This window comes from Loxodonta africana, chromosome 10 (assembly GCF_030014295.1).
Source record: "Loxodonta africana isolate mLoxAfr1 chromosome 10, mLoxAfr1.hap2, whole genome shotgun sequence".
NCBI classification, from domain to species: Eukaryota; Metazoa; Chordata; class Mammalia; order Proboscidea; family Elephantidae; genus Loxodonta; species Loxodonta africana.
In genome coordinates, this window is record NC_087351.1 from 117,920,868 (window position 1) to 117,944,252 (window position 23,385).

Below are 23,385 nucleotides of genomic sequence, written 5' to 3' on the forward strand. Positions count from 1 at the left end.
CCGCGTCCGCAGCCCCCAGGGTGTCCGCTCCGGCACAAGCCCCACCCTGGTTCCTGGGTCACCTCAGCTCCTCTCTCCGCTCCCCCCGCAGGCCCAAGTCCCACCGCCTCCCTTAAGAAGCCCCCTAGTCCCCCCAGTGGCTCGCACGGTCCCTAGTCCCCAGGCACCTAGCGGAGAACAGCTTCCCGCCTCGCCTCAGCCCCTGCTGCCTGGGACAGGGTGGGGTCCTGGGTCCGGCCCCTGTATCCCCAAAAGGGCCACCTGCCGCCGTGGGCACGTCTGGTCGCGCGGTGGTCCGGGGCGTTTCCTCCGCTGGGCCTGCCCGCCCACCACGGCGATGACCTGGCTGCTGGACCCGGACCCCCGGCCACCCCGCTGCGGCCGCCCAGCCGCGCCCCGCCCCCGCGGGGCCAGCAGAGGGCGCCCCGCCCGCCCTTTGCGCGGCAGGTGCGTTGGGCTCCGCGGGCGGCCCCACCTGAGCCGCTGCCGTGCTGGGGGCTGCCGTGCTGGGGGCCACGGTAGTGGGGGCCACGGTGGTGGGGGCTGCCGTGCTGGGGGCTCCCGGGCCCAGGTGAGAGGCTCTGGCTCTCAGAGCTGGTCCCGGTGCAGCCACCGCCTCGGCCAGCCTCCTGCCACGGCCCGGCGTGGCCCAGGGACGGGTTACCCAAGAAGCAAGGTACGCACCGGCTTGTGTTTACTTACTAAGCTGTGGTGCACAATTTCACCTGCTTTTCTTGCTAAGCTGTGGTGCACTATTTCACCTGCTTTTCTTACTAAGCTGTAGTGCACAATTTCACCTGCTTTTCTTACTAAGCTGTGGTGCACAATTTCACCTGCTTTTCTTGCTAATCTGTAGTGCACAATTTCACCTGCTTTTCTTGCTAAGCTGTGGTGCACAATTTCACCTGCTTTTCTTACTAAGCTGTGGTGCACAATTTCACCTGCTTTTCTTACTAAGCTGTGGTGCACAATTTCACCTGCTTTTCTTGCTAATCTGTAGTGCACAATTTCACCTGCTTTTCTTGCTAATCTGTAGTGCACAATTTCACCTGCTTTTCTTACTAAGCTGTGGTGCACAATTTCACCTGCTTTTCTTGCTAAGCTGCGGTGCACAATTTCACCTGCTTTTCTTACTAAGCTGTGGTGCACAATTTCACCTGCTTTTCTTGCTAAGCTGTGGTGCACTATTTCACCTGCTTTTCTTGCTAAGCTGTGGTGCGCAATTTCACCTGCTTTTCTTACTAAGCTGTGGTGCACAATTTCACCTGCTTTTCTTACTAAGCTGTGGTGCACAATTTCACCTGCTTTTCTTGCTAAGCTGTGGTGCACTATTTCACCTGCTTTTCTTACTAAGCTGTAGTGCACAATTTCACCTGCTTTTCTTACTAAGCTGTGGTGCACAATTTCACCTGCTTTTCTTGCTAATCTGTAGTGCACAATTTCACCTGCTTTTCTTGCTAAGCTGCGGTGCACAATTTCACCTGCTTTTCTTACTAAGCTGCGGTGCACAATTTCACCTGCTTTTCTTACTAAGCTGTGGTGCACAATTTCACCTGCTTTTCTTACTAAGCTGTGGTGCACAATTTCACCTGCTTTTCTTGCTAATCTGTAGTGCACAATTTCACCTGCTTTTCTTGCTAATCTGTAGTGCACAATTTCACCTGCTTTTCTTGCTAATCTGTAGTGCACAATTTCACCTGCTTTTCTTACTAAGCTGTGGTGCACAATTTCACCTGCTTTTCTTGCTAAGCTGCGGTGCACAATTTCACCTGCTTTTCTTACTAAGCTGTGGTGCACAATTTCACCTGCTTTTCTTACTAAGCTGTAGTGCACAATTTCACCTGCTTTTCTTGCTAATCTGTAGTGCACAATTTCACCTGCTTTTCTTGCTAATCTGTAGTGCACAATTTCACCTGCTTTTCTTGCTAATCTGTAGTGCACAATTTCACCTGCTTTTCTTACTAAGCTGTAGTGCACAATTTCACCTGCTTTTCTTGCTAATCTGTAGTGCACAATTTCACCTGCTTTTCTTACTAAGCTGTGGTGCACAATTTCAGCTGCTTTTCTTGCTAAGCTGCGGTGCACAATTTCACCTGCTTTTCTTACTAAGCTGTGGTGCACAATTTCAGCTGCTTTTCTTGCTAAGCTGCGGTGCACAATTTCACCTGCTTTTCTTACTAAGCTGTGGTGCACAATTTCACCTGCTTTTCTTGCTAATCTGTAGTGCACAATTTCACCTGCTTTTCTTACTAAGCTGTGGTGCACAATTTCACCTGCTTTTCTTGCTAAGCTGCGGTGCACAATTTCACCTCCTTTTCTTACTAAGCTGTGGTGCACAATTTCACCTGCTTTTCTTGCTAAGCTGTAGTGCACAATTTCACCTGCTTTTCTTACTAAGCTGTGGTGCACAATTTCACCTGCTTTTCTTGCTAAGCTGTGGTGCACAATTTTCACCTGCTTTTCTTGCTAAGCTGTAGTGCACAATTTCACCTGCTTTTCTTACTAAGCTGTGGTGCACAATTTCACCTGCTTTTCTTGCTAATCTGTAGTGCACAATTTCACCTGCTTTTGTGGTGGAACGCATGTGAAATTGTGCACTACGGATTAGCAAGGAAACAAGGAAGCCTGTGAGTACCTTAACGTAAACGTGTGCGGACCTAGTTTACCGGCTAATCCGCCGCCAGAGGGCGCTGGTGGCCCGAGAAGGCGGTATGGCCGGCCTCTCCCCACGCCTCCCACCCCAGCGCCTGGCTTGCCTGGAACGGCTCTGGCCTTTCTGGGCTTGGAAGACCCCTTCCCCAAGTTCGCCTGTCGGGGTCCTGCCTTATGGTGGGCATGTCCACTCACACTGTGTCCACCCCAGTCCCTTCACTGGGCAGAGAGGCTCTGAGCAGGGAGGTGGGGGTCGCTCACCTCATAGCCCCTTCTTCTTGAGGAGCTGGAGGCCCTGGCCCTCAGCACAGGCTTCTCCAGGGGTGCTGAGCTGGTTCTGGAATAATCCCCAGGCCAGCACATGACCTTGGCAAGTGCTGGTTGGGCCCCTGCCTGTGTGCTGTGCCTGGCAGAGGCCGAGGCAGGGGACTGTCCCTGTCCTCAGGGAGTGCCTGAGCCCCATGGGCTCAGGTGCTCTTGTGGTCTGAGGACCCAATGGAGGCTCAGGGTTGCCATCCTGGGGTGGGGAGTGCAGGGACCCTGGGAGCCGGTGAAGGCACTCAGTGGAGGCCGGTGGGTGGGGAGGCTGAGCCCTGGCCTGAGTGCAGCTGTGCCCCACAGAGGCACTACGAGCAGTACCACGGCTTTGTGGTCATCCACGGCACCGACACCATGGCCTTCGCCGCCTCCACGCTCTCCTTCGTGCTGGAGAACCTGCAGAAACCTGTCATCCTCACTGGGGCTCAGGTAACAGGACCCAGAGCCTATGCCTTCCACAAAGTGGGCACTGCTGGCCACCAGGTTCCCTGGGGGGCATTACCAGCAGGGAAGCCGAATGGGGAGCCTTGGGCATAGGCCGGCATCGTCAGCAGGAACAACACTTGAGGGTCAGTGTTGGCCTTGGGAGTGGGGTGACGTGGCCTGCCTTCTCTAAGGGACCTGTCCCCAGTACACCTCACCAGCCCCAGCCTACCCAGCCCTTTCCTCTTGCAGATGAATGGACCAACCCCTACCTGTGTGGCTCCTTTAGGGGTCTCAGGAACTCACCTGGACAGGTGAGCCCCTGCCCTGCTCAACCCCTCCCGCGTGGCCTTTTCCCCCAGGTGCCCATCCATGCTCTCTGGAACGACGGCCGGGAGAACCTGCTAGGGGCACTGCTCATGGCTGGCCAGTACCTGATCCCTGAGGTACCCTCACAGGGGCCGGGGGTTGGATGACAGGTGCCCAGAGCCTGTGAGCTCTCCAGGAACCCACTGTGGGGTGGGGTACTTGGGGGGGCACACAGGTGCGGTGCCAAGTAGAATTTTAAAAGTTCTTCATTTCACTTACATGGAATATGTCATCGGTGTTAAAAAAAAAAAGAAAATAGAGGAAGCAGAAAGGACCAAAGTCCCACCCACTCTCACTCCCCAGAGACACCAAGGACTAACAGTTCTTTCCCAGTGAACATGCTCAGCTGTTAATGGAAAGGTTGGAGTCCACCCAGAGATGCCTCGGAAGAAAGGCCTGGGAATCTACTTCCAGAAATCAGTCACTGAAAACCCTGTGGAGCACAGTTCTACTCTGACACTCATGGGGCCACCATGGGTTGGACAGGACTAGATGGCAACTGGCTTTTTATGTGTGTGTATGTAAGTCTCTGTAAAGGTAGGTCGTACGGAACCTAGATGGGAAGTCTGGATTTTGCTTTCTCTTCGACACCTGTCCCTATTTTGTGCGGCTTCTCAATGAGACGTTTACAAAGACACCCCTCCCCACAGTTCCCTGCTTGCGGCAGGGCAAGGAGCCCCTTTTGTCTTCAGGCATTTCCCTTCGTGGGGAGGTGGGTCAGCAGCCCCTGGGAAGTGGCTTTGCTCGAGGCAGCATTTCCAAGACCTGTTTCTCTGCCCCTGGCTGTCCCATCCCAGCAGGGGGGGCCAGGCCTGGTCCTCCCGGTGGGAACCAGCACTGAGCAGCCGGAGGTTGGGGGCTGGAGACAGGCTAGGTGCCAGTTACAGTCACAGGGGTGGACCCTGCAGAACCCTGGGTGTCATCAGGGGATGTGACCTGGGAGCTATCTGCAATGCCTGCTCCCAGGCCTTACGTTTTCAGGGACTTCCTCTCTGCCTGTGATGGGGGGACCCCTGTTGGGTTTGGGCCTTTCGGTTGGCTGCAGGGAGGAAGCTGGAGGACGGGGGTGGGGGCTTCAGTGGACGGCTGGCACTGAGCCTCCCCACGCCCTTCCCGCAGGTCTGTCTCTTCTTCCAGAACCAGCTGTTGCGGGGCAACAGGGCCACCAAGGTGGACTCGCGGAGGTTTGCAGCCTTCTGTTCCCCCAACCTGCCTCCTCTGGCCACCGTGGGCACCGACATCATAAGTAAGCTGAGCCTGTGAGCAGGGCCAGCAGGGTGGGAGGGACCTGGAACACCGCTGATGCGAGGAGCTGCTGGGACCAGGACAAGGCGGAGAGCTTTCCCTTGGATTGCAGGAGAGAGACATGCCGGGTTCTGACTCAGCCTTCCGGGTTTTGCCCTGGGGCATGGAGAAGCCAGAAGGAAGCATGGAGAGGGGGGCCATGGGTCACCGGGCGCTCAGAGCTAGTGAAGCAGGTTTGGGGGTCTGCCCCTGCTATGTGACGCGCGAGCCAGCCCTCTGCTCCTTTGTCCTGCCTGGACCTGGTGCTGTAGGTCTCTGTAGTGTGGCCTTGTCCCTAACTTGTCCCTGGGAGTTCTGGGGGCATCCTCTGTCTTCTGGGCCCGGTGGGCAGCTCAGCCCTCCTAGTGGGCCCATCGATGTCTCGAGGCTCCTACCACCACCACGCTGAAGCCCCTCAGGAGGCCTGGCAGCTCCTGCTTGCCCTGGGTGTAAGGGCTGTCTGAACCCCACTCCCAGCCATGACTGAGGCTCAGGGCTGCCCCAGGTGGCACACGAGTAGTGCTGGCCAGTGGACCGGCTCCCCTGCCTGTCCTGTGTAGTGGCACTCAGTCCCTCCTGTGCCAGGCCTGGGTCACGCCCCCCAGCCAGGGAGGAAGGTGTGGGTGGGGATGTGTCCCTGTGCAGCCTGGGGCCTGCAGGGTAGCCTTGGGGCGCAGAGCTGGGGCTGGCACTAAGGGGCAGGCTGTCCCCCTCATGTTCCACCACCCCTGGTCTTGTCTCCCAAGCTGAGTCCCGTGCCCCCGTCCAGGGTGCCCTGTGCCCCCCCCCCCCGCCCCATGTCAGACCGTCTGGCCAGTTCCGGCATCTAGTGTTGAAAGACAGTGTGGCCAGAGAGAACTTAGAGCCAGGACAAGGCCCCTGGGGAGGGGTGGCCACAGAGCTGAGGCAGGGGCTGGGCTAGGTCAGGGGAGCCCATCCACTCCCCATAAACTGACTAGTGGGTGGCCCCCACCCGTGCCGAAGCCAGGATGAGGGCAGGTGGCGTTTATAACACTTGTGAGGGAGGAAAGCCTTCAGGTCCCTCATGGAACCCGGTGCTCAGGAGGCCTGCCTGGCCTCAGCACAAGTCAGGTGGGTTGGCATATGGGGTCCTGGCGGCCCTGTCCCTTCCTGTACGCCCATGCCACACTGGAGGGCGAGGGGCCTTTTTGGAGACCCATCCCCCGCCAGCGCCTTCCAGCCCTGCTGCCCTGCGCCCAGGTTCTGGCCCAGTTTGCCAGGGTGGACCTCGCTGGGGACTCAGGTTGCTGCTTCAGCCCACCCTGCTGTGGTCCTCAAGCCACATTACTGGGCACATGGTCCCCCAGCAGTGCCACCTCCCCCAGGGATGGCAGAGCCACCCCAGGACTCCTGTGTCTCTGGTGACAGTCATCCCTCCCAAGGGGAGGCCGGCTGCCAATGCTGTCACTGCCCGTCTCTAAGGGGCCTGCTGCTAGGTGTGGGGACCCCAGCAGGAGCCTGGGGTAGGAAGGACTGGTGGGCTGCGGGGTGGCACAGGGTCTTCTTTGTCCCTCCACCAGGAAGCCAGCTTTGTGACCACCTCCTCTGAAGCCATAACTCTGAACAGAGGTGGCAGCAACCCACCTTATCTGCTCTCCCAGATGAGACAGGCATCCCTAAATTAAAGGACGCCCTGGCGCTGTCTGGTGCGGGGTCTGATTGATGCTTGGCCTGGTGGGGAGAGGGGAAGTGGAGGACATGCTCGGTCCTCCCCTGCCCCCCATCTCCCGGCCCACCCAGGGGCTTGAGAAGCAGCCAGTGTTCAGAATGGCTCCTTTATCATCACACCCGCTTGCTTAGGCTCCAGGCTTACTGTGCCCACCTGGGGGCTGGGAGAGGAGGCGCCCCGCATGGTAGCCCCATTTGCACCCCTCCATCCCCGGTCTAGTCTGGGCCCTGCGCCTGACTGGATGGGTTGCCTGAGCCAAGGCCCTTCCGTCTCCGAGCCTCGCCTTCTCTGGGCTGCCTGAGAAGGCTGCATGGGGCGGCCCTGTGTCAAGGCCTGGAGAATTGGGCCCTGTCCTTGGGGTGGGCCCTGGGGGTTACAGGCTGGCTGTGCCCACCTGCTCCTTGGCCCATGGTGTAGGGTGGTCTGTGCCTCTGGTCACACCTTGCTGGACGAGGAGCTCCTCTGTGGGGTGGAGTTTAAGGGTTGCCGACCCCCAGCATCTGCTCCTTTGCACTTTCCAAGAGCTGACATTCTGGGTGTGAAAAGGAGGTAGGGGGCAAGGTTAGACCTCTGTGTCTTGGGGTGAGTTTGATGGGGGCTTTCTTTCCCCAAAGGTGAAGGGTCCTGAGACTCATTCATTCACCCATTCATTCATTCTTTGACTCAACATCTTTGCTCTTCAGCTTTCACACTCAGAGGCTCCATGCCAGCTATGTGTAGTTTCGGGGCCCAGGTGTGGGTCAGGCAAGTCTGGGCATGGTGCTCACTAAGGGGGCCTGAGCTGCCTGGTCAGAGGATACACTGGAAGGAGGGAGCCTGGTGGGCATCTGCCTGACTTCTTCTGGCTGCCCCTCTCCTATTGGGATCCAGCACCCCAAACTGCTTCCAGTTCCCAGTGGGGCCCCTCTCTGATCCTTCCAAGCCCTTGCACCAGCTGCTGCTTCTGCCTAGAATGCCCCCCACTCCTATGTGGCCATGAGACTCATTCTGCCTCTCCCGCCCCTCTGGGGGGCCCCCTCACCTATGTCACCTGTCACCCACCCTCCTTCTCTCTCGTGTCCACTGTGAGCCTGGCTCCTTGTGTAAGTGACCGGCGTCCTGAGGACTTGGTGGGGATGGAGGGCCGGTAGGGCAAGAGGGGGACTCCACTGAGCTCTGGGCCTGGGACCTGTGGAGACTGGGGGAGGGCAGGGGGTGGGTGCAAGAGTGGGTGTCGCTGGCAGGCCCCCCGCAGGCCCCTCACCCTCCTTCTCTGACCTCAGTTAACCGGGAGCTGGTGCAGAAGATTCGCCGGAAAGAGCCGCTGGTGGTGCACAGCCACGTGGAGCGAGACGTGGGGGTGCTGCGCCTGTACCCCGGGATCCCGGCCTCCCTGGTAGGCCCCGCTCCGCCCCCTCTGAGCGTCTCCGCAGCTCCCACGCCCCCGTGGACCCCCAGTGCCCGCCTGGCCAGTGCAGACGCCCGTCTTGGAATCGGGCGTTGGTGATGGGGCCCCGCTGGCTGCTGTCCCAGTGCCAATCCTGCTACAGCCCCCATCACCCCAAGACCCAATCAAGCCCAGGCGCGCAGAGAAAAACAATGGACCTCGGTCCCCCAGCGCAAAGGCGCGCGTTCGTGAAGATCCCGCGTATCCCCGTTATTCGCGGCAGTTAGTCGTCTTAGGGACATGGAATGAGGGAATAATGAATGGGGGTCTCTGCACATGCCCACAAATGCCTGCATTGCGAACCCGGGAGTGGATCTCACAAAGAGGAAACCCCAACAGTGAGCCTCGTCCTAGCGGAGGCTGACCCCTTGGCTCGTGGGAATCCCGTCTGTGCTCACCTTTGGCCTTACCAGATGGAGCAAAGGGGTTCAAATCCTGAATTCCTGATGAGGGATAAGAGGCTCTGTTGGGGACACAGTGGGCAGGCAGATGCCCTGCTGTGCCCAAGTGTGCCCTCCTCCTTTTTGGGCTCCCACTGGGTGGGGGGCAGACATGGTGGCTCAGCCCTGGGGGGCCTGGGCAGTGTCCCCAGCACCCAGCGCAGGGCAGGGCTGAGCCAGCAGTGGGCAGTCACGGGAACCGTCCCTGTACCAATTACAAGTCCCCTCTTCTGCCTTCCGGCTGGATCTCTGCGGCCTCGCGGGACGTGGGGGCCCCCCCATCGGGCCTTCTGTGCCCTTTCAGCACTGGAGGCCTTTCCCAAATACCTGCTCATCGCCCACTGTGTCAGGGGAGGCATAGCTGCCAGGCTGGGTGGGGTGGCGGAGGGGCCTGGGGTACGGAACGGGGGGGTCCTCAGTGCCTGGGGGCACCGCCTGAGGCTTCAGCTTCTCTCTCCAGCGTTCCCACGACCTCTTCTGACGCGTTTTCATGGGGCCTGATCTATGGCCACACCAGCTTGCAGTACAAGCCTTACAGCTTGTAGACAAGGGGTTCCTTTTGGAGAACATGGTGGGGGAGCAGCCCCCACAGCTCTGGCCCCCTGTGGCCCCACACACCCAGAAACATAGATACAGCCGCAAAGGGCTCTGGCTGGGAGCCCTCTCCGCCACAGGGCTAGTCCTCTCTCCTACACGGAGAAGGTGCCAAGGCCTCCCCAGGATCTTTACTCTCCTCTGCCCTCCCTGACCTCCGCCCTCCCTCCTGACCCCTGCCCTCCCTCCCCGACCCCTGCCCTCCCTCCCCTATGACCCCTGTCCTCCCCCGGCCCCCACCGTCCCTGCGAACCTCAGCCCACCCCACGGACCCTCCCCTTCCCTATCCCCCCGCCCCCGCCCTTCCCCCAGACTCCAGCCGTCCCCACGCCCTCCCACCGCAGGTCCGGGCTTTCCTGCAGCCCCCTCTGAAGGGCGTGGTCCTGGAGACCTTCGGCTCGGGGAACGCGCCCACCAAGCCGGAGCTCCTGCTGGAACTTCGTGCAGCAGCCGGACGCGGCCTCCTCATCGTCAACTGCACCCACTGCCTCCAGGGCGCTGTGACCTCGGACTACGCCTCCGGCGCGGTGGGCGGGGAACCCTGGCCCGAGGGGGCGCGGAGGGGGTTCTGGAGGACGGCGGGCGGTAACCGTGGCGGGGGAGGTGTAGAGGGGGTTCTGGAGGACGGTAGGCGGGGAACCCTGGCCCAAGGGGGCGCGGAGGGGGTTCTGGAGGACGGCGGGCGGGGAACCCTGGCCCGAGGGGGCGCGGAGGGGGTTCTGGAGGGCGGTGGGCGGTAACCGTGGCGGGGGAGGTGTAGAGGGGGTTCTGGAGGACGGTAGGCGGGGAACCCTGGCCCGAGGGGGCGCGGAGGGGGTTCTGCAGGACGGCGGGCGGGGAACCCTGGCCCGAGGGGGCGCGGAGGGGGTTCTGGAGGGCGGTGGGCGGTAACCGTGGCGGGGGAGGTGTAGAGGGGGTTCTGGAGGACGGCGGGCGGGGAACCCTGGCCCGAGGGGGCGCGGAGGGGGTTCTGGAGGGCGGTGGGCGGTAACCGTGGCGGGGGAGGTGTAGAGGGGGTTCTGGAGGACGGCGGGCGGGGAACCCTGGCCCGAGGGGGCGCGGAGGAGGTTCTGCAGGACGGCGGGCGGGGAACCCTGGCCCGAGGGGGCGTGGAGGGGGTTCTGGAGGACGGTGGGCGGTAACCGTGGCGGGGGAGGTGTAGAGGGGGTTCTGGAGAAAGGTAGGGGGGAACCATGGTGGTGGGGAGCGTGGAGGGGGTTCTGGAGGACGGCGGGCGGGGAATTCTGGCCCGAGGGGGTGTCGAGAGGGTTCTGGAGGACGGTGGGCGGGAACCGTGGTAGGGGGGTCATGGAGGGGGTTCTGGAGGACGGCGGGCAGGGAACCCTGGCCCGAGGGGGCGTGGAGGGGGTTCTGGAGGGCGGTGGGCGGGGAACCCTGGCCCGAGGGGGCGTGGAGGGGGTTCTGGAGGACGGCGGGCGGGGAACCCTGGCCCGAGGGGGCGTGGAGGGGGTTCTGGAGGACGGCGGGCGGGGAACCCTGGCCCGAGGGGGCGTGGAGGGGGTTCTGGAGGGTGGTGGGCGGGGAACCCTGGCCCGAGGGGGTGTGGAGGGGGTTCTGGAGGACGGCGGGCGGGGAACCCTGGCCCGAGGGGGCGTGGAGGGGACTCTGGAGGACCGCGGGCAGGGAACCCTGGCCTGGAGCAGGGTGCGGAGGGGGTCCGTGGCAGCGGTAGGCAGGAAATGGCAGCCTGGGGGGCGAGGAGGGGGTCCAGGCGAGTAGGAGGCAGGGAACCACGGCCTGCTGGGTATGAGTGGGCTGGTGGAGGGGTCCCGCGGAGTGGAGAATGAGCGTCCACCCCTCCGCCCCGCAGGCCCTGGCAGACGCCGGCTTGGTCTCAGGCTTCGACATGACATCGGAGGCTGCGTTGGCCAAGTTGGCCTACGTGCTGGGCCGGCCGGGGCTGAGCCTGGACGACAGGAAGCAGGTGATCCGGCCCTCAGAGGGCAGCGGTGGAGGGCCTGCCTGGGTGACTCGGGAGAGCGTGGGGGCCAGCCCAGGATGTAGGATATGGGGGCGCCCTGGGGAGGGGGCTGGGCACAGACTGAGGGTCCCTAAAGTGCTCCCGGATGTCCCCGCCCCCTGGCCCCTTCCAGGCAGGCCCAGACATAACCCTTGGGCTGCTCACCTGTTGGGAGGAGGCGGGGCCTGGGAGCAAGGAGGGACCAAGGGTGGGCTGGCTGCCCTGTGCTGGGACCTGGCAGGCCACCCACCAGCCCAAGGGATGCACTCCATCTCTGGGGTTCCAGTCTTGAGGCCTGGCCCTGTGTGGCCTGTGTGGGTTGACCACAGCCCCCGTGTGCTCTTGTCCAGCTGCTGGCCCAGGACCTTCGGGGGGAGATGACAGCACCGGCCACTGAGCGCCGCCCCTCCCTGCAGGGCAGCCCACTGGGGCGTCGGGTGACTCAGTTTCTCAGTCTGAGCAACAGCCAGGTACTGCCTGGTGTGGGGGGCTGTAGGTTGCTGGGTAGGTCTGGGCTGTGTACCGCCCCGCAGCCCGGCGGGACCTTCCAGGCATGAGCCCAGCACAGCCAGCCTGCCTGGATCCTAGGTCCTGGGGGAAGATGCAGGGTCCCCGGAGGAGGAGTCTCAGGGATGTGTGGAGCAGGGTGCAGTGGGAACAGGTGACAAAGCTAGCCTCATCATGAGTGGACGTGGGCTGTGCACTGCCAGGCCTCAGTGGGGCAGTTGTGGGGCCCGTGCCGTGCTGGGTGCTGCAACCCCACCGTCTGTGCTGGCCCTTGGTGTGGAGCTTCAGAGAGCTGCTGAGTGCAAGAGACAAGTGGGACACTGGGGCCCTGGATGTACCTGTTTGGGATCTCCTCAGTTCTGAGATGAGGGCTCCATGGGGACCAGGGCTCCTGGAGAGGTGGCCTGGCCTGGGGGACCCTCCCCTACCAGCCCACAAATGGGGCATCCTGACCCAGAAAGGCTGGAGCTGAGGCCTTCTTCATGGTCTAGAGTCGGAGTTCCAGTGGGGCCAGGCTCCCTATACCCCACAACACGTCCCCTTGCAGCTGAGGCCTGGCACGTGAGTGCTTCCCAGTGCTGCCTGGGGCACACAGTGAGGTCCGTGCCTCGGTTTCTCCTGCAGCACAGGGCTGGGGCAGGAATGAGAGGCAGGCCTGCGGAGGGGGACTGCAGTGGCGTTTACTGCTGCTTGTGGGGCAGGCAGCAGTCAGATGAAAGGGCTGGGCTGGGTGCCTGTTACTAGGTTGACTTCTGTGACGTGGGGATGCGGGTGGCCTGGCGGAGCTTTGTGACCAGGCAGTGGGCATTAGGGGAGCATTGGGGGGCCTCTGCTCTTACCTCAGGCTCTGGCGCCTCGGGAAGCCCTCTCAGGCTTGGGGCTTCTGGGCAACCTCCTGCCCTTCTGAGTGCTGGGGAGGCCTGGGCAGTTCTGCAGGGATGGGCAGGTGGGCACAGGGACCTTCTTTCATGTGGAAGAGTTCACCTCTTCCTGCACACCCCAGCAGGTGACATGTTATACATTTATTCTGACTTCCTTGATGGTGGTGGGGACAGAAAAGGACACAGGTTCTCAGAGGGTCAGTGCAGGCCTTGATCACACAAAGGGGCCTCCTTTGCTACCAGGAAGGAGGAGTCTAGGTGGGACTCTGGGTGGGATAGTGAGATTCAAACCCAGGACTTTTGGATGTGACAGCCCAGGCTCTTCCCATTCTCATGGGTGGGACTAAGGCAGGTGGGTGGGCACTCGGCCCGGGGACCTATTGCCAGCTGCTGTTGTCTGGGGTGGCTGGTGTTCATGTGAACCCCTGCTCTGTCTGCCCTCCTCCCTGGGGTGTTGAGGACCCGAGGGCATGGTACGGTGCATGGTGTGGATCCTACTGTCGCCTGCCCCCCAGGAGTTGGACGCTGTGCGGGACGCCCTGCTGCCCAGCCTGGCATGTGCTGCAGCCCACGCCGGAGACCTGGAGGCGCTGCAGGCACTGGTGGAAATGGTGAGCCGCCCATGCTCCAGGGCACCCCAGCCTCAGCCAGGCCCAGGTGGATAGGGGCAGAGGAAGCCAGCCCCACCCTGAGGGAGTGACAGGCCCTGTGTCCACCCAGGGCAGTGACCTGGGCACGGCGGACTTTAACGGTCAGACCCCGCTGCACGTGGCTGCCCGGGTGGGGCACGCTGGAGCTGTCAGTATGCTGCTTCGGAGAGGCGTCCATGTGAATGCCTGTGACGGGGACGGCCTCAGCCCACTGCTGCTAGCTGTGAGGGGCAGGTACTTGGAGTCCTGGGCGCTGTGTGGACCCAGGCAGGGGGATGGAGCCACGCTGGACAGTGAGGACGGCCACAGGCAGGGCAGAGAGGACTGGTGTTTGCCCGAGGTCACAGCCTCCCTGTGCAGAGCTGGGGGAACCAAGGCTTCTCAGGGCACCCTGAATCCTCCGCCCTGGGCACAAAGCACCAGCAGTGACCATGCGGGGTTGAGGGAGAGGGCTCAGAGAAGACTTAATGCATATGGAGGAAGTCAGGGAAGGCTTCTCAGAGGCAGTGATCTCCAAACTAAGCCAGGCAGGTCCAGCAAGCACCTGGTACTGAGTTTCTAGAGAAGAAAAATGTTCCCGGCCAGAGCAGAAGGGGCCTGGGGGCCGTTTCCTGTCCTCTCGTTGCACCTGTGTGTGGGCCCTGGGCGGGGGCAGTGGGGACACAAGAAGGGGCCCCTGGCCCAGCACCAAGATTGCCAGGAAAGCAGCCCACACAGTGGCGGGTGGGGCTGGGACATTGCGGAGGAAGGGCCCCCAAGCTGACCTCACCCATCAAACCCTGGCTTTTGAGAGGCAGGACCCTGGCCCAGGTGGGTGGGTGTTGGGGGGGTGCCCCACCTGGGTGGAGACTGAGCTTGTGCCAGGGCCCCAAGACGCTGGGCTGGCCTGGTGGGGCACAGGTGTGGGGCCTCCTGAGGTCTGGTGTCCTTCAGAAGGAGGATTAGGGCCAGAAGCCAGGCAGGGTCCCCAGAGGCCTCTGTCGGGGCTTTCCCACCCGGAGCTGGATTTCTATACCTTTTTTAATGCACATGGGAGGGTGGGGGTGCTGCCCCTGCAGCGATGGTAGTGTGAGGGACTCTGGTTCCAGACAAACGCTTGTGAAGGGGATGGTTGCCATCAGAGAGGCTGAGGACATGGGGCGCAGGGACAGGCAGCCTTGCTGGGGTCACGGGACTGGCCCCAGCTCTGACCACCCCCCCTGTCACAGAGTCCAGGTGGGGCTGAGCCTGAGGACACCACAGCGCCCCCTGGTGGGCTGGGCAGGGTGTCTCCCTTCTCTCCAAGGCCTGGCCTCAGCCCATAAGGGGGCAATGAAGGCCACTCCTGGTTTCTCTCCAAGGGCCTGACTGACGCTTGATGAGGGGAGGGAGGCTCAGGGCTGCTGCAGGTAAGGTCAAGGGGCTCACAGCGCTCCAAGGCCAGAGCTGCCTGGCTGTGGCCTGGCGGGGGGGCGGGCACACCTCAAGGCCCCGTGGTGTCTCTCTGCTCCCATTGTCCCCCACCAAAGGCTAAAGCAGTGTCAGACGCTGAATCCATGCAGGTGTGCACGTGTGCATGAGAATGCTTGTGTGTATGTGCACGCAGGGAACACATGTGTGAGTGTGTGTGTGTGCGTGGTGGAACAAGTGTAAACATTTGTGCAGACACAGGAACATATGCATATGAGAATATGCGTGTACATAGCATGTATGTGGTGTGGGAACACATGAGCATGTGAGTGCATGCAGGGACATGTGTGAGCATGTGTGTGTGCACATGCATGTGAGAATACACATGTGCATAACGTGTGCATATGGGAACACTTGCGTGAGCAAGTGTGTGCAGGCAGGAACCTGTGTGCGCCTGTCAGCGGCTGGGGCTGCTGGATTCACAGTTTTCCTCTCTCTCCTGTGTTCTTGTTTTTTGAGAGCAGAAGTCACCTTGGCCAGTGTAGGGATGTTCAACAGCCAGGCCTGTCTGACCCCTAGGTCCTGGCACCACCGCCCTTCCCTGGGTGTCTTTCCCTCCTCCCGGGGGCATTGGGCCTGCAGGACCCGAGTTTTTTCACAGGGGGGAGGGTGCTTCCGAGTCTCCTGGAGAGAGGCGGAGAATGTCTGTGCCGGGCTCACCAGCACAGAGCGCCCAGGGTCCCCAGCCTCGGCCGTGATCCTGGGTCCCCACCCCCAGCTGTGAGTCCTGAGTCCTCAGCCCTGGCTGTGATACTGGGTCCCCACCTCTGGCTACGATCCTGGGTCCCTAACCCCAGGTGTGATCCTGGGTCGCCAGCCCAGCCCTGAGTCATCAGCAGGTCAGGTCACCCTTTGTGAACTGGGGTCAAAGTAGAACCGTCTTCCTGGGCTCCTGTGAGTGTTACGGGAGCTACTTTGCCTCCGGGTCTCAGAACAAGCCTGGAGGTGGGTGGTCGGGAGGGTAAGGGGCTGGGTGTGTGTGGGAGCTGGGCCCTGGCACCCAGCCGCAGGTGGTCTGGGCTGAGATTCCAGACTGGCGTCCTTGGGCGTGGGTGGGTAGCAGTGGATGAGCTCACCGTCCTGGCCCCTCGTCCCCGCCCTGGCTGTCACAACACCCCCCAGACCGGTCTGGGCTCCCTGGCTCGCTCCCCTGCCAGGCTCCCTGAGGCTGTCTGCCAGGGGCCCACCTGCCCAGGTGGGCACAAAAAAGCCAGCCCACCACAAAGGGCTCCCCATGGGGAGCCCAAGGTCTGGGACCCTCCTCCTGATGCTCCCTAATTGTGGGGTGACCGTACGATCTGTGCAAAGAAGTGACCCTGGTCGTGCAGCTGCTGTGATGGTGGGCAGCACCCTCCCTCTGCCCCATGTTCTGTGGCTTGGGGGTCTTGCCTGCCCCTGCCCCAGCTCAGCTCAGGTGATGCCGCCCATCTCTGACCCCAGCCCAGGCAGCCTCGCCACCCTGGCCCCACTCTTCTGCACAGTGTCCCATCCTCACCCACCCTCAATGGCAGAGCCCCGGCCTGGTCGACTTAGTTTCCCCAGACCCAACCCTGGGCCTGGCCTGGTCAGGCTGTCCGAGGGTGTGCGTCTGTTGAGTGGGGCTGGCCAGCTCAGGGTGGGGCTGTCCCCAGGTGCCCACTGGGAGTGCATCGGGCTGTCACAAGGGGCTGGGAAAGACCATGCAGGGTTCAAGATGCAGACAGATTGGCTGCTCAATAGGGCTGATAAGGCCCTCAGTGCCAAGACCCTTCAGACCCTCAGTGGTCTGGGAGGGGCTTGGAAAAGTGGCTGGGGCAGAGGGCATTTGGTCTGCGGTCTGGGCAGGCCGTGGGGTCCCAGGCAGGCTGAAGAGCCCTGTGAGTATCTGGGCAGGGCCCGGGCCTGGGGGCAGGTGGCTAGCGTGGCTTTCTCACGGCAGGCATCAGAGTGTCATCGGGCTGCTGCGAGCAGCAGGGGCCTGCCTGTCCCCTCAGGAACTGGAGGACGCAGGGACGGAGCTGTGCAGGTGAGGGCCACCGGTGCACTTGGGGACAGGCTGGAGGGAGGGGGACGGGTCTGTAGGGAGGCCGGGTAAGCAGGGGTGTGAGTTTAGAGGAGTGAGACCCCCAAGGCATGTGGCTGCCCTAGCTCAGCCAGTGCCTGGAAGGGTTTCTGCCGAGACCACAGGAAGTGGGGTCCTCCCACTTGGTGACTGGGTCCCAGATGGGAAAACAGCCTGGATGAAGGCAGCCAGGCCACACTGTCACACCACAGGGACACCACCACTGTTCTAGGTGTTGGGGGAGGCGTAGGCTTGTCCCCGAGCTGCCTGGTGGGCTTGGGAGGGACAGACGGGGGTGGAAGGTGTCTCTAAGGGGAACATGGGGATGGGAGGGAGGGGCAGGCCTGGGCAGGGTGTGATTCACCCTGTGGTCACCCAGGTGCCTCCAACTAGGGTCCCAGTCTCTGGGAGTCGCTTTCGGGGAGGCCCTCTACCTACCCTTCCTCTGTGCCAGGGTCAGAGTGGGTTCCTGTAGGAGAAGGGCGAGGCAGCATGGGGAGGGCTTGTGGGGGGGGGCCCCGCACCCCTCCTCTACCTTCTTCTCCAGGGCAGGGTGGGCCCTGGCCACTATCCAGCCAGGAATCCTGTGTAGTCTACGGGGCTGAGGGCCAGGCCCCTATGCGCCCCCATCTCCCTTTTTGAGCCTTGTGCTGCCCCTGTGGGTTGTAAACTCTGAAGCCTGCAGGGGGCTCCCAGCAGGTGGGGGCATGTGTGTGCTCGAACATGTGTGTGTGTGTGCATGCATGCGTGTGTGTGTGCATGTATGAGTGTGTGTGCACCCCTGACTTGAGTCACTGTCACACCCACTAGATGAAACCAGACTCCAGGTAGCCTGCCGACCCAGTGACTCCTGCCTCAGGGCTGGGTGTTGCTGGGTCAGCTGTTTGTGGCCCGGCTTTGTGTGTGTGTGTGTGTGGAGGGTCAGAGGCGGGGGCAGGGGGATGATGGCCCAGACCCACAGGCCCTGACAGTTCCTGCCTCCTCTAGGCTGGCCTCCCGGGCAGATGGCGAAGGACTGCAGGCATGGTGGCAGGCGGGGGCAGACTTGGGGCAGCTGGGCTATGACGGACGGAGTCCTCTGCAAGTTGTGAGTGCCCCCAGTGCCCCTGCTCCACCTGCCATCTACTCTAGGAAGGCCCCCTGACTGGCCACTTGCTCCCACTCCTCTGCCCCCTGCAAGGGCAATTCTGACATGTGGGCAGTCCCTGCTGTCCTGGTGGACACTCTTAAGTGCTGGAGCGGGTGGGGACTGTCTCCCTCCCATCCTGGGCCCCTCCCTGTGCCTGGGGACAGGAGAGTGGAGGAAACGCTGGAAGTACAAATAGCCACAGAGAGGACCAGGGTGCCCTGGGTATGGCCAAAGGGTCCCAGAGGAGTGTCCTGGTGGGCGGAACCATGCAGGGGTCAGGGTCCAGGTTGCAGGCCAGTGTCCCTGAGGCAGTCCTCCTCTCCCACAGGCGGAATCTGCCGGAAACCTAGAAGTGGTAACCCTTCTGCAGCAGCTAAGGGGCAGGGCTGGTGCCACAGCCCCAGGGCCAGTAAGCTCCCACCCTGGCGGGGCTGGCGGCACCCCTGTGGTAGATGCCCAGGTCCCAGGTGTGGGGAGTATGTTCCAAGGCCTGGTCTGGGGACGAAGATGGGCAATCTGTTCCCAGGGGACTGGTCTGCAGGGCCCCTCCTGTGGGCCTCTAGGGCAGCGCACACACTGCAGGGAATGGAGCAGTTAGGGAGAGCTTCCCGAAGGAAGGGCCCCTCAGACCTCCGACATCTGTTCCATCAGGCCACACCGTGACAATCAGAACAGAGTGTTGGAGGACGCTAGCCACTGTGGAGCCTGGAAGGGACCCTGGATGCCTCCTCAAGCCTCCCTCTCCCCTCAGGGCTACCTCCCCACCCTAGGAACGTGTCTGAAAGGCTGGGCTGGGCCTGGCCCCAGCTGACACCCCCACCCTGCTATTTGGCCCTCCCCATTTACAGGATGCAGACTTGTCTGTGGGCCTTCACAGCCTCACACATCTCATGTTCTCAGGAAGTGCTACCTGCTGTCTACCCTGCAGCCCTCCTGCTGCAGTGTAAGCTTTTCCTTCCTGCTGTGAATTGAGTGGATGGACTGCACACATGGCTCTGTGGCTGACTGCTCTGTGAGCCTGGGAGCCTTGTTGGCAATGGCGATACAGCATGCTTTATCCCCAGCCCCAAAGCCTGGCTCCAGTGGTCTGTCTGGGCCTAGGACATGGGTGTACATGGTGGGAGGGTGTGTGGGGAGCCAGCCTCAGGCTCTGGGGCAGAGGGTGGTGTACCTTGGGGGTGAGAGAGATACTTGGCCAACTGGAAGCGGCGTGGGTGTGAGTCCTGAGCCAGCCTGGGGCTGGGAGGCAGAGGGTGGCTCAGGGTGTGGGGTGACTCTGGGCCAAGTAGCCCCCCACCCACCTCCCCATGTCCTGATCCTTCCTATTCTTGTAGCTGGCAGTGCCCCCCACCCCCAGGCGGCCCTGCCTATGAGGACAGCAAGCTGCTCTGTCCTCACTTGCCTTGGACGACTCTGTAGTTAGCCCAGGGCCTTCCACGGTGTGTCTGGTCTCTACACTTACAAGGCCCCCCAGCATCCTGGTCACCACTGTATCTCCTGCCCTTCTGACCCCAGCGTCGGGCGGGGGTGGGGCACGGCAGGGCTCCAGAGTCAGCCTCACAGCAGGGCTTCACACCTTATTTGGGGGCTGGGCGGGGGGACCTTGGTATGGTTTCTTGGTGGGGGAGCCGTGTGTCTAGAGCCCCTGGCTGAGAGCCAGCCCTACCCAGGCCAGCTCCTAGAGGAGGCAGGAAGAGGGGACCGGGCCTGCCCCATTGTGCCAGCCAGGGCGGGTGGGTGGGGGCTGGGCCCGCTGAGGGCAGTGTGCTGATGGGCAGGCCTGACCCAGCCGGGGTGCGGGTGGGGGTGGGGAGGGGGGTGAGCAGCTGCACGCCTCGTTAGTGGCCCAGCTGGACTGAAGTCAATGTTTGGACCCTAGGCCAGTCCTGCATCCAAATACTGAAAGTTCAGAATCACAGCTTCAGCTAGTTCAGCCTCACCCTGAGCCCGGCTTGGGCTGGCCCAGGGCCCCCATCACCCACCCTCCCGCACACTCATCCCTGAGTCCTTCTTTGCTGGGTGCCGCCCCTTGGCTGCCCGCCCTGGTGGCACCTTTCCAACTGCCCACCTGAGCATTTATCTGTGTCCACCTGTCCATCTGCCAGTCTGGGCCAGGACTGGGGACTCAGTCTGAGGCCTGTCACCTGTCAACACTGGGCAAAAGCACGACCCTAGAGGTTCATGGAGGCCCCCCCCCAGGCCGAGCCTCTCCCAGGGTGGGCCGGGCCAGGGTGTTCCTCCTTCACCCCCGGCTTTCTCAGCCCGGTTCCCAGGCTGGCTGTGCCGCTGGCAGGGTGCCAGGTCCTCTCCCAGGTACGGGCGTGCCAGCCTTGCACAACCAGGTCATGCCACCCGAGGCGGAGTGCCACGGGCCTAGGGTAGCCTTTGCCCCACGCCCTGGTGGGAGGCTCAGTGCCGGAGGGGCACACGGAGGGGGGCGCAGGGCACAGAGCCAGGAGCTACTGCCAACCCTGGTGGGGCAGGGACCCCCTGGGAGGGGTTAGGCAGAGGAGGCAGTGAAAGAATTCCTCGGGAGAGGACGGCGTCATAGGGGTGGCCTGGCTGAGCAGCCCCCACACCCTCGGGGCCCCCCACTCAGTGCTCTTCTGGCCCTGCACACAGAGCCATGGGCTATGAAGGCTCCAGGGGCTCGTGTTACCCACACAGCAGCCTTGTCCTAGGGCTGGTGCCAGCCTGCCAGTGTGGAAACGCCCACTATACCCAGGTGTCACATCAAGAGCACTTGCTAAGCTGGCTTGTCTCCAAGTGGGTCACTGACAGACGGGGTGGCACGGGAAGGCTCCCACTAGCTGGGCAGACGTGGGGCACTCCCCACAAGGGCTGGAGGCTGGACCCCAATCTCGAGCCTTTCCATGAACTTGTGGGACACAGAGCCCTGACCTGGTGGCTCCTGGATTGGGCCAGGTGTCCCATATAGCCGTGAGAAGTAGGAGGCACATGCCAGGAAACTTCTTCCAGGCCCATTTTGTGTCAACATGACGACCAAAGCCATTGGGCTATGGCCACACTTGGCCATGGGAGGCCAGCTCCTCCATAAAGCAGCAGGTGGATGCACCCACAGTCCTTGTCCCCTCATGCAGGGCTGTGCTGAGGATGTGACATCCCTTGCTAGGCTTCTGCGTCCTTAGCCGTGATGTGGGAGTGACCCAGGACAGATGGCACTCCTAAAGTACCCAGTTGTACCATGTGTAGCTCCTTTCGGCCCCAAGAGGAGGACACTTTTGAGTCATCTCTCCCATCACACAGCTGCTGGAGATGCAGAGCTGGCCCAGAACCACTGGCCCAGCCAGCTTCCCAGCCACCGCGAAGGCTGTGCCCACCACAGTTGTGGCGTGAGGATGGTGTGGGATGGCACAGCGATGCCGGATGAACGTGGGAGGAGCCTTGACCTGAGGGGTCTCAGGGACCAGCCTCGCTGCCCGCGCAGCGCTGTCACAACCTGGTCATTTCACTGTGGGTGAGGCCTTGGCTCCCGGCAGCCGCGGTGCAGCTATCTGTGGAACATCGCCCTGTCCTTGCTGCCACTATGTTTTCCCAGAGCTTCTATCAGGAAATCAGCCTCCTCAGCAGTCGGGGCCCCTCCAGGGCTGCCCCCACCCCCAGCTCCGGGAAACCGGATTTCTCTTTCCTGCGAGGAAGTGTCCCTTCTGGTCACACCTCAATACTTCCTTCTGCAAGAGGGAACCACGGAGGCTTTTAGTGGTCACCTGCTGTCTGTCCCCTCTGTGGCTGGAGAGGGTCTGCCCTGGCCTGGGCTGTACCGAGGCTTAGAATAGGGGACTGGAGGTGGGTGGGGACTGGGGCCCTTTCCTCGCTCCTTCTGGGTGGTGGTGGCATCTGAGGAGAAATTCCATTTTGTGTCATGTCTCTTCTTGGCCGTGCATCCACCCACAGGGTCAATGTCCCCTGCCCCAGCACCCTCCCATCCCATCCAGACACACTTAGACCTCCAGGTAAGCCATGGAGACACAGGCACAGAGCTGCCCCTCTGTCATGGAGCCCTGTTTAACCCTGGGGAAGTCACTGCCCCTCTCTGAGCCTGTATCACCAACTGCAAAATGGAGTAAAACCATTGCTGTCCACTCCCTGGGTGGTTGTAATCATTAAAAGATGCAGCACACGTGAAAACATTTGGTGACACCATCCTGGCCTGGGACTAACCTGTGGTCCCCCGCTGGCCAGCCAGGTCGGGGGTGTGGTCTACAAGAGAGCATTGAATGAATTATAACTACCCTCCAGCCTCCTCGGTGCCTCCTGACTGGGGGTGGGGCGAGGTTTAGGAACTCCTCCCCCAAGACTTTCCTAAAGTCTGCACCCTCCCCAGGAGCCGTCTCTGGCTGTAAAAACATCCCCCCCGCCCCCCGCCCCAGCTCCGCCTGTCAGGCCCCAACACCTCCGGGTGACTCAGCGGGCCGGGCGCTCCGACGCTGGGCCGGCGCAAGTGTGACTGCTCTGGGTGTGTGCGCGTATGCCTGGGTGTTGGGGGGCAGGGCGCGGGGTCCTGCGCTGGGAGGACGGAGAGGGGGCCGGGTGGGCAAGGAACCCCGCGGGATGGGGTTAAGGGGCAAATGGCCCGGCTCTGCGGAGGTGGGGCAGGTGGACTCGGGCTGGGGTTCGGGGCTGCCCCTTACACCGGGCCTGGGAACCAGAAACCAGCCCAGCGGGTTCCCTCCCTCCCTCTGGTTTCACTTTCTCTTTGTACTCTCCCCGCGCGCTCCGAAGTTCCCTTTGAAGTGAGAGGAACTGCTTGGGCGTGTCGGCCCCCGAGGGAGCCCGGCCCTACTGTCTGCCTCGGGTCTCGCCGGCCAGCCACCCTGGGCGCCCTCTCGGCCACTGTAACAGCCCCCCAGCGGGCCCGGGCCTGGAGCCGCGCGGACGGGAGGCCAGGTGCGCCCACAGGTGGCCCGATGGGCGCGGGGAGGGCGGGACAGGCGGTGAGTCAGGCCGCCCCCGCGCGGGCGCCGAGCAGGTCCCTGGCCGCGTACGGCCGCGCGCCCCGGAGCTGTCTGCCCAGCCCAACCGGTCGGGCCGGCGCGACGGGCGCATTCCGGCGGCGGGGAGGGGCGCGCGGCATAAAAGGTACCGCCGACGAACGTAGCCGCCGGGACGCGCCGGGCTCAGCTCACCGGGACCCGGCCAGAGCTCCCTGCACCGGCTCGGGTCGGGGTGGAGGCGCCGAGGGCGACAGCCGGGCGCGAGGTGCGGCGCCAGCTGCGAGGGGCGCAGGCCGGTCCCCACCCGGGCGTCCTGACCTCGGGCGTCCTGACCTCGGGCGGCCCGACCTTGGGCGGCTGGCTTCTCTTCACAGCCGGCGGCGAGGGTGTCCGGACTCGCGCGCTGGGTCCAGTGGTTCTTAACAGTTCAACAGTTCTGTAGCACAATTGTGAAATGTTTAGGACCACTAGACCCGGCGGGCGTGGCGGCGGCGACGACACAGCGACAGTGCCGAGGACCGCGCGGCGTCCCCTGCGCGACCGGGGTCGAGGGTCTGGGCGCGCCGGGAACAGCCAGGAGGAACCCACTGGCCCGG

The 23,385-nt window shown here is 62.5% G+C and overlaps 1 protein-coding gene across 1 annotated transcript in view; it reads left to right on the forward strand.

Moving 5' to 3' along the window:
- The window catches only part of ASPG (asparaginase), a 29,656-nt gene extending 11,089 nt beyond the window's left edge, over nucleotides 1–18,567 (forward strand). The window contains exons 4-15 of the mRNA XM_064291945.1: nucleotides 3,274–3,399; nucleotides 3,756–3,839; nucleotides 4,882–5,008; nucleotides 7,999–8,111; nucleotides 9,541–9,723; nucleotides 11,028–11,141; nucleotides 11,528–11,647; nucleotides 13,081–13,176; nucleotides 13,286–13,449; nucleotides 16,583–16,669; nucleotides 17,693–17,792; nucleotides 18,163–18,567. Of these exons, the coding sequence (XP_064148015.1) occupies nucleotides 3,274–3,399; nucleotides 3,756–3,839; nucleotides 4,882–5,008; nucleotides 7,999–8,111; nucleotides 9,541–9,723; nucleotides 11,028–11,141; nucleotides 11,528–11,647; nucleotides 13,081–13,176; nucleotides 13,286–13,449; nucleotides 16,583–16,669; nucleotides 17,693–17,792; nucleotides 18,163–18,432 (1,584 nt within the window). The 3' untranslated portion in view covers nucleotides 18,433–18,567. The remainder of the gene's footprint in view (nucleotides 1–3,273; nucleotides 3,400–3,755; nucleotides 3,840–4,881; nucleotides 5,009–7,998; nucleotides 8,112–9,540; nucleotides 9,724–11,027; nucleotides 11,142–11,527; nucleotides 11,648–13,080; nucleotides 13,177–13,285; nucleotides 13,450–16,582; nucleotides 16,670–17,692; nucleotides 17,793–18,162) is intronic.
- Nucleotides 18,568–23,385: the final 4,818 nt, after the last annotated feature.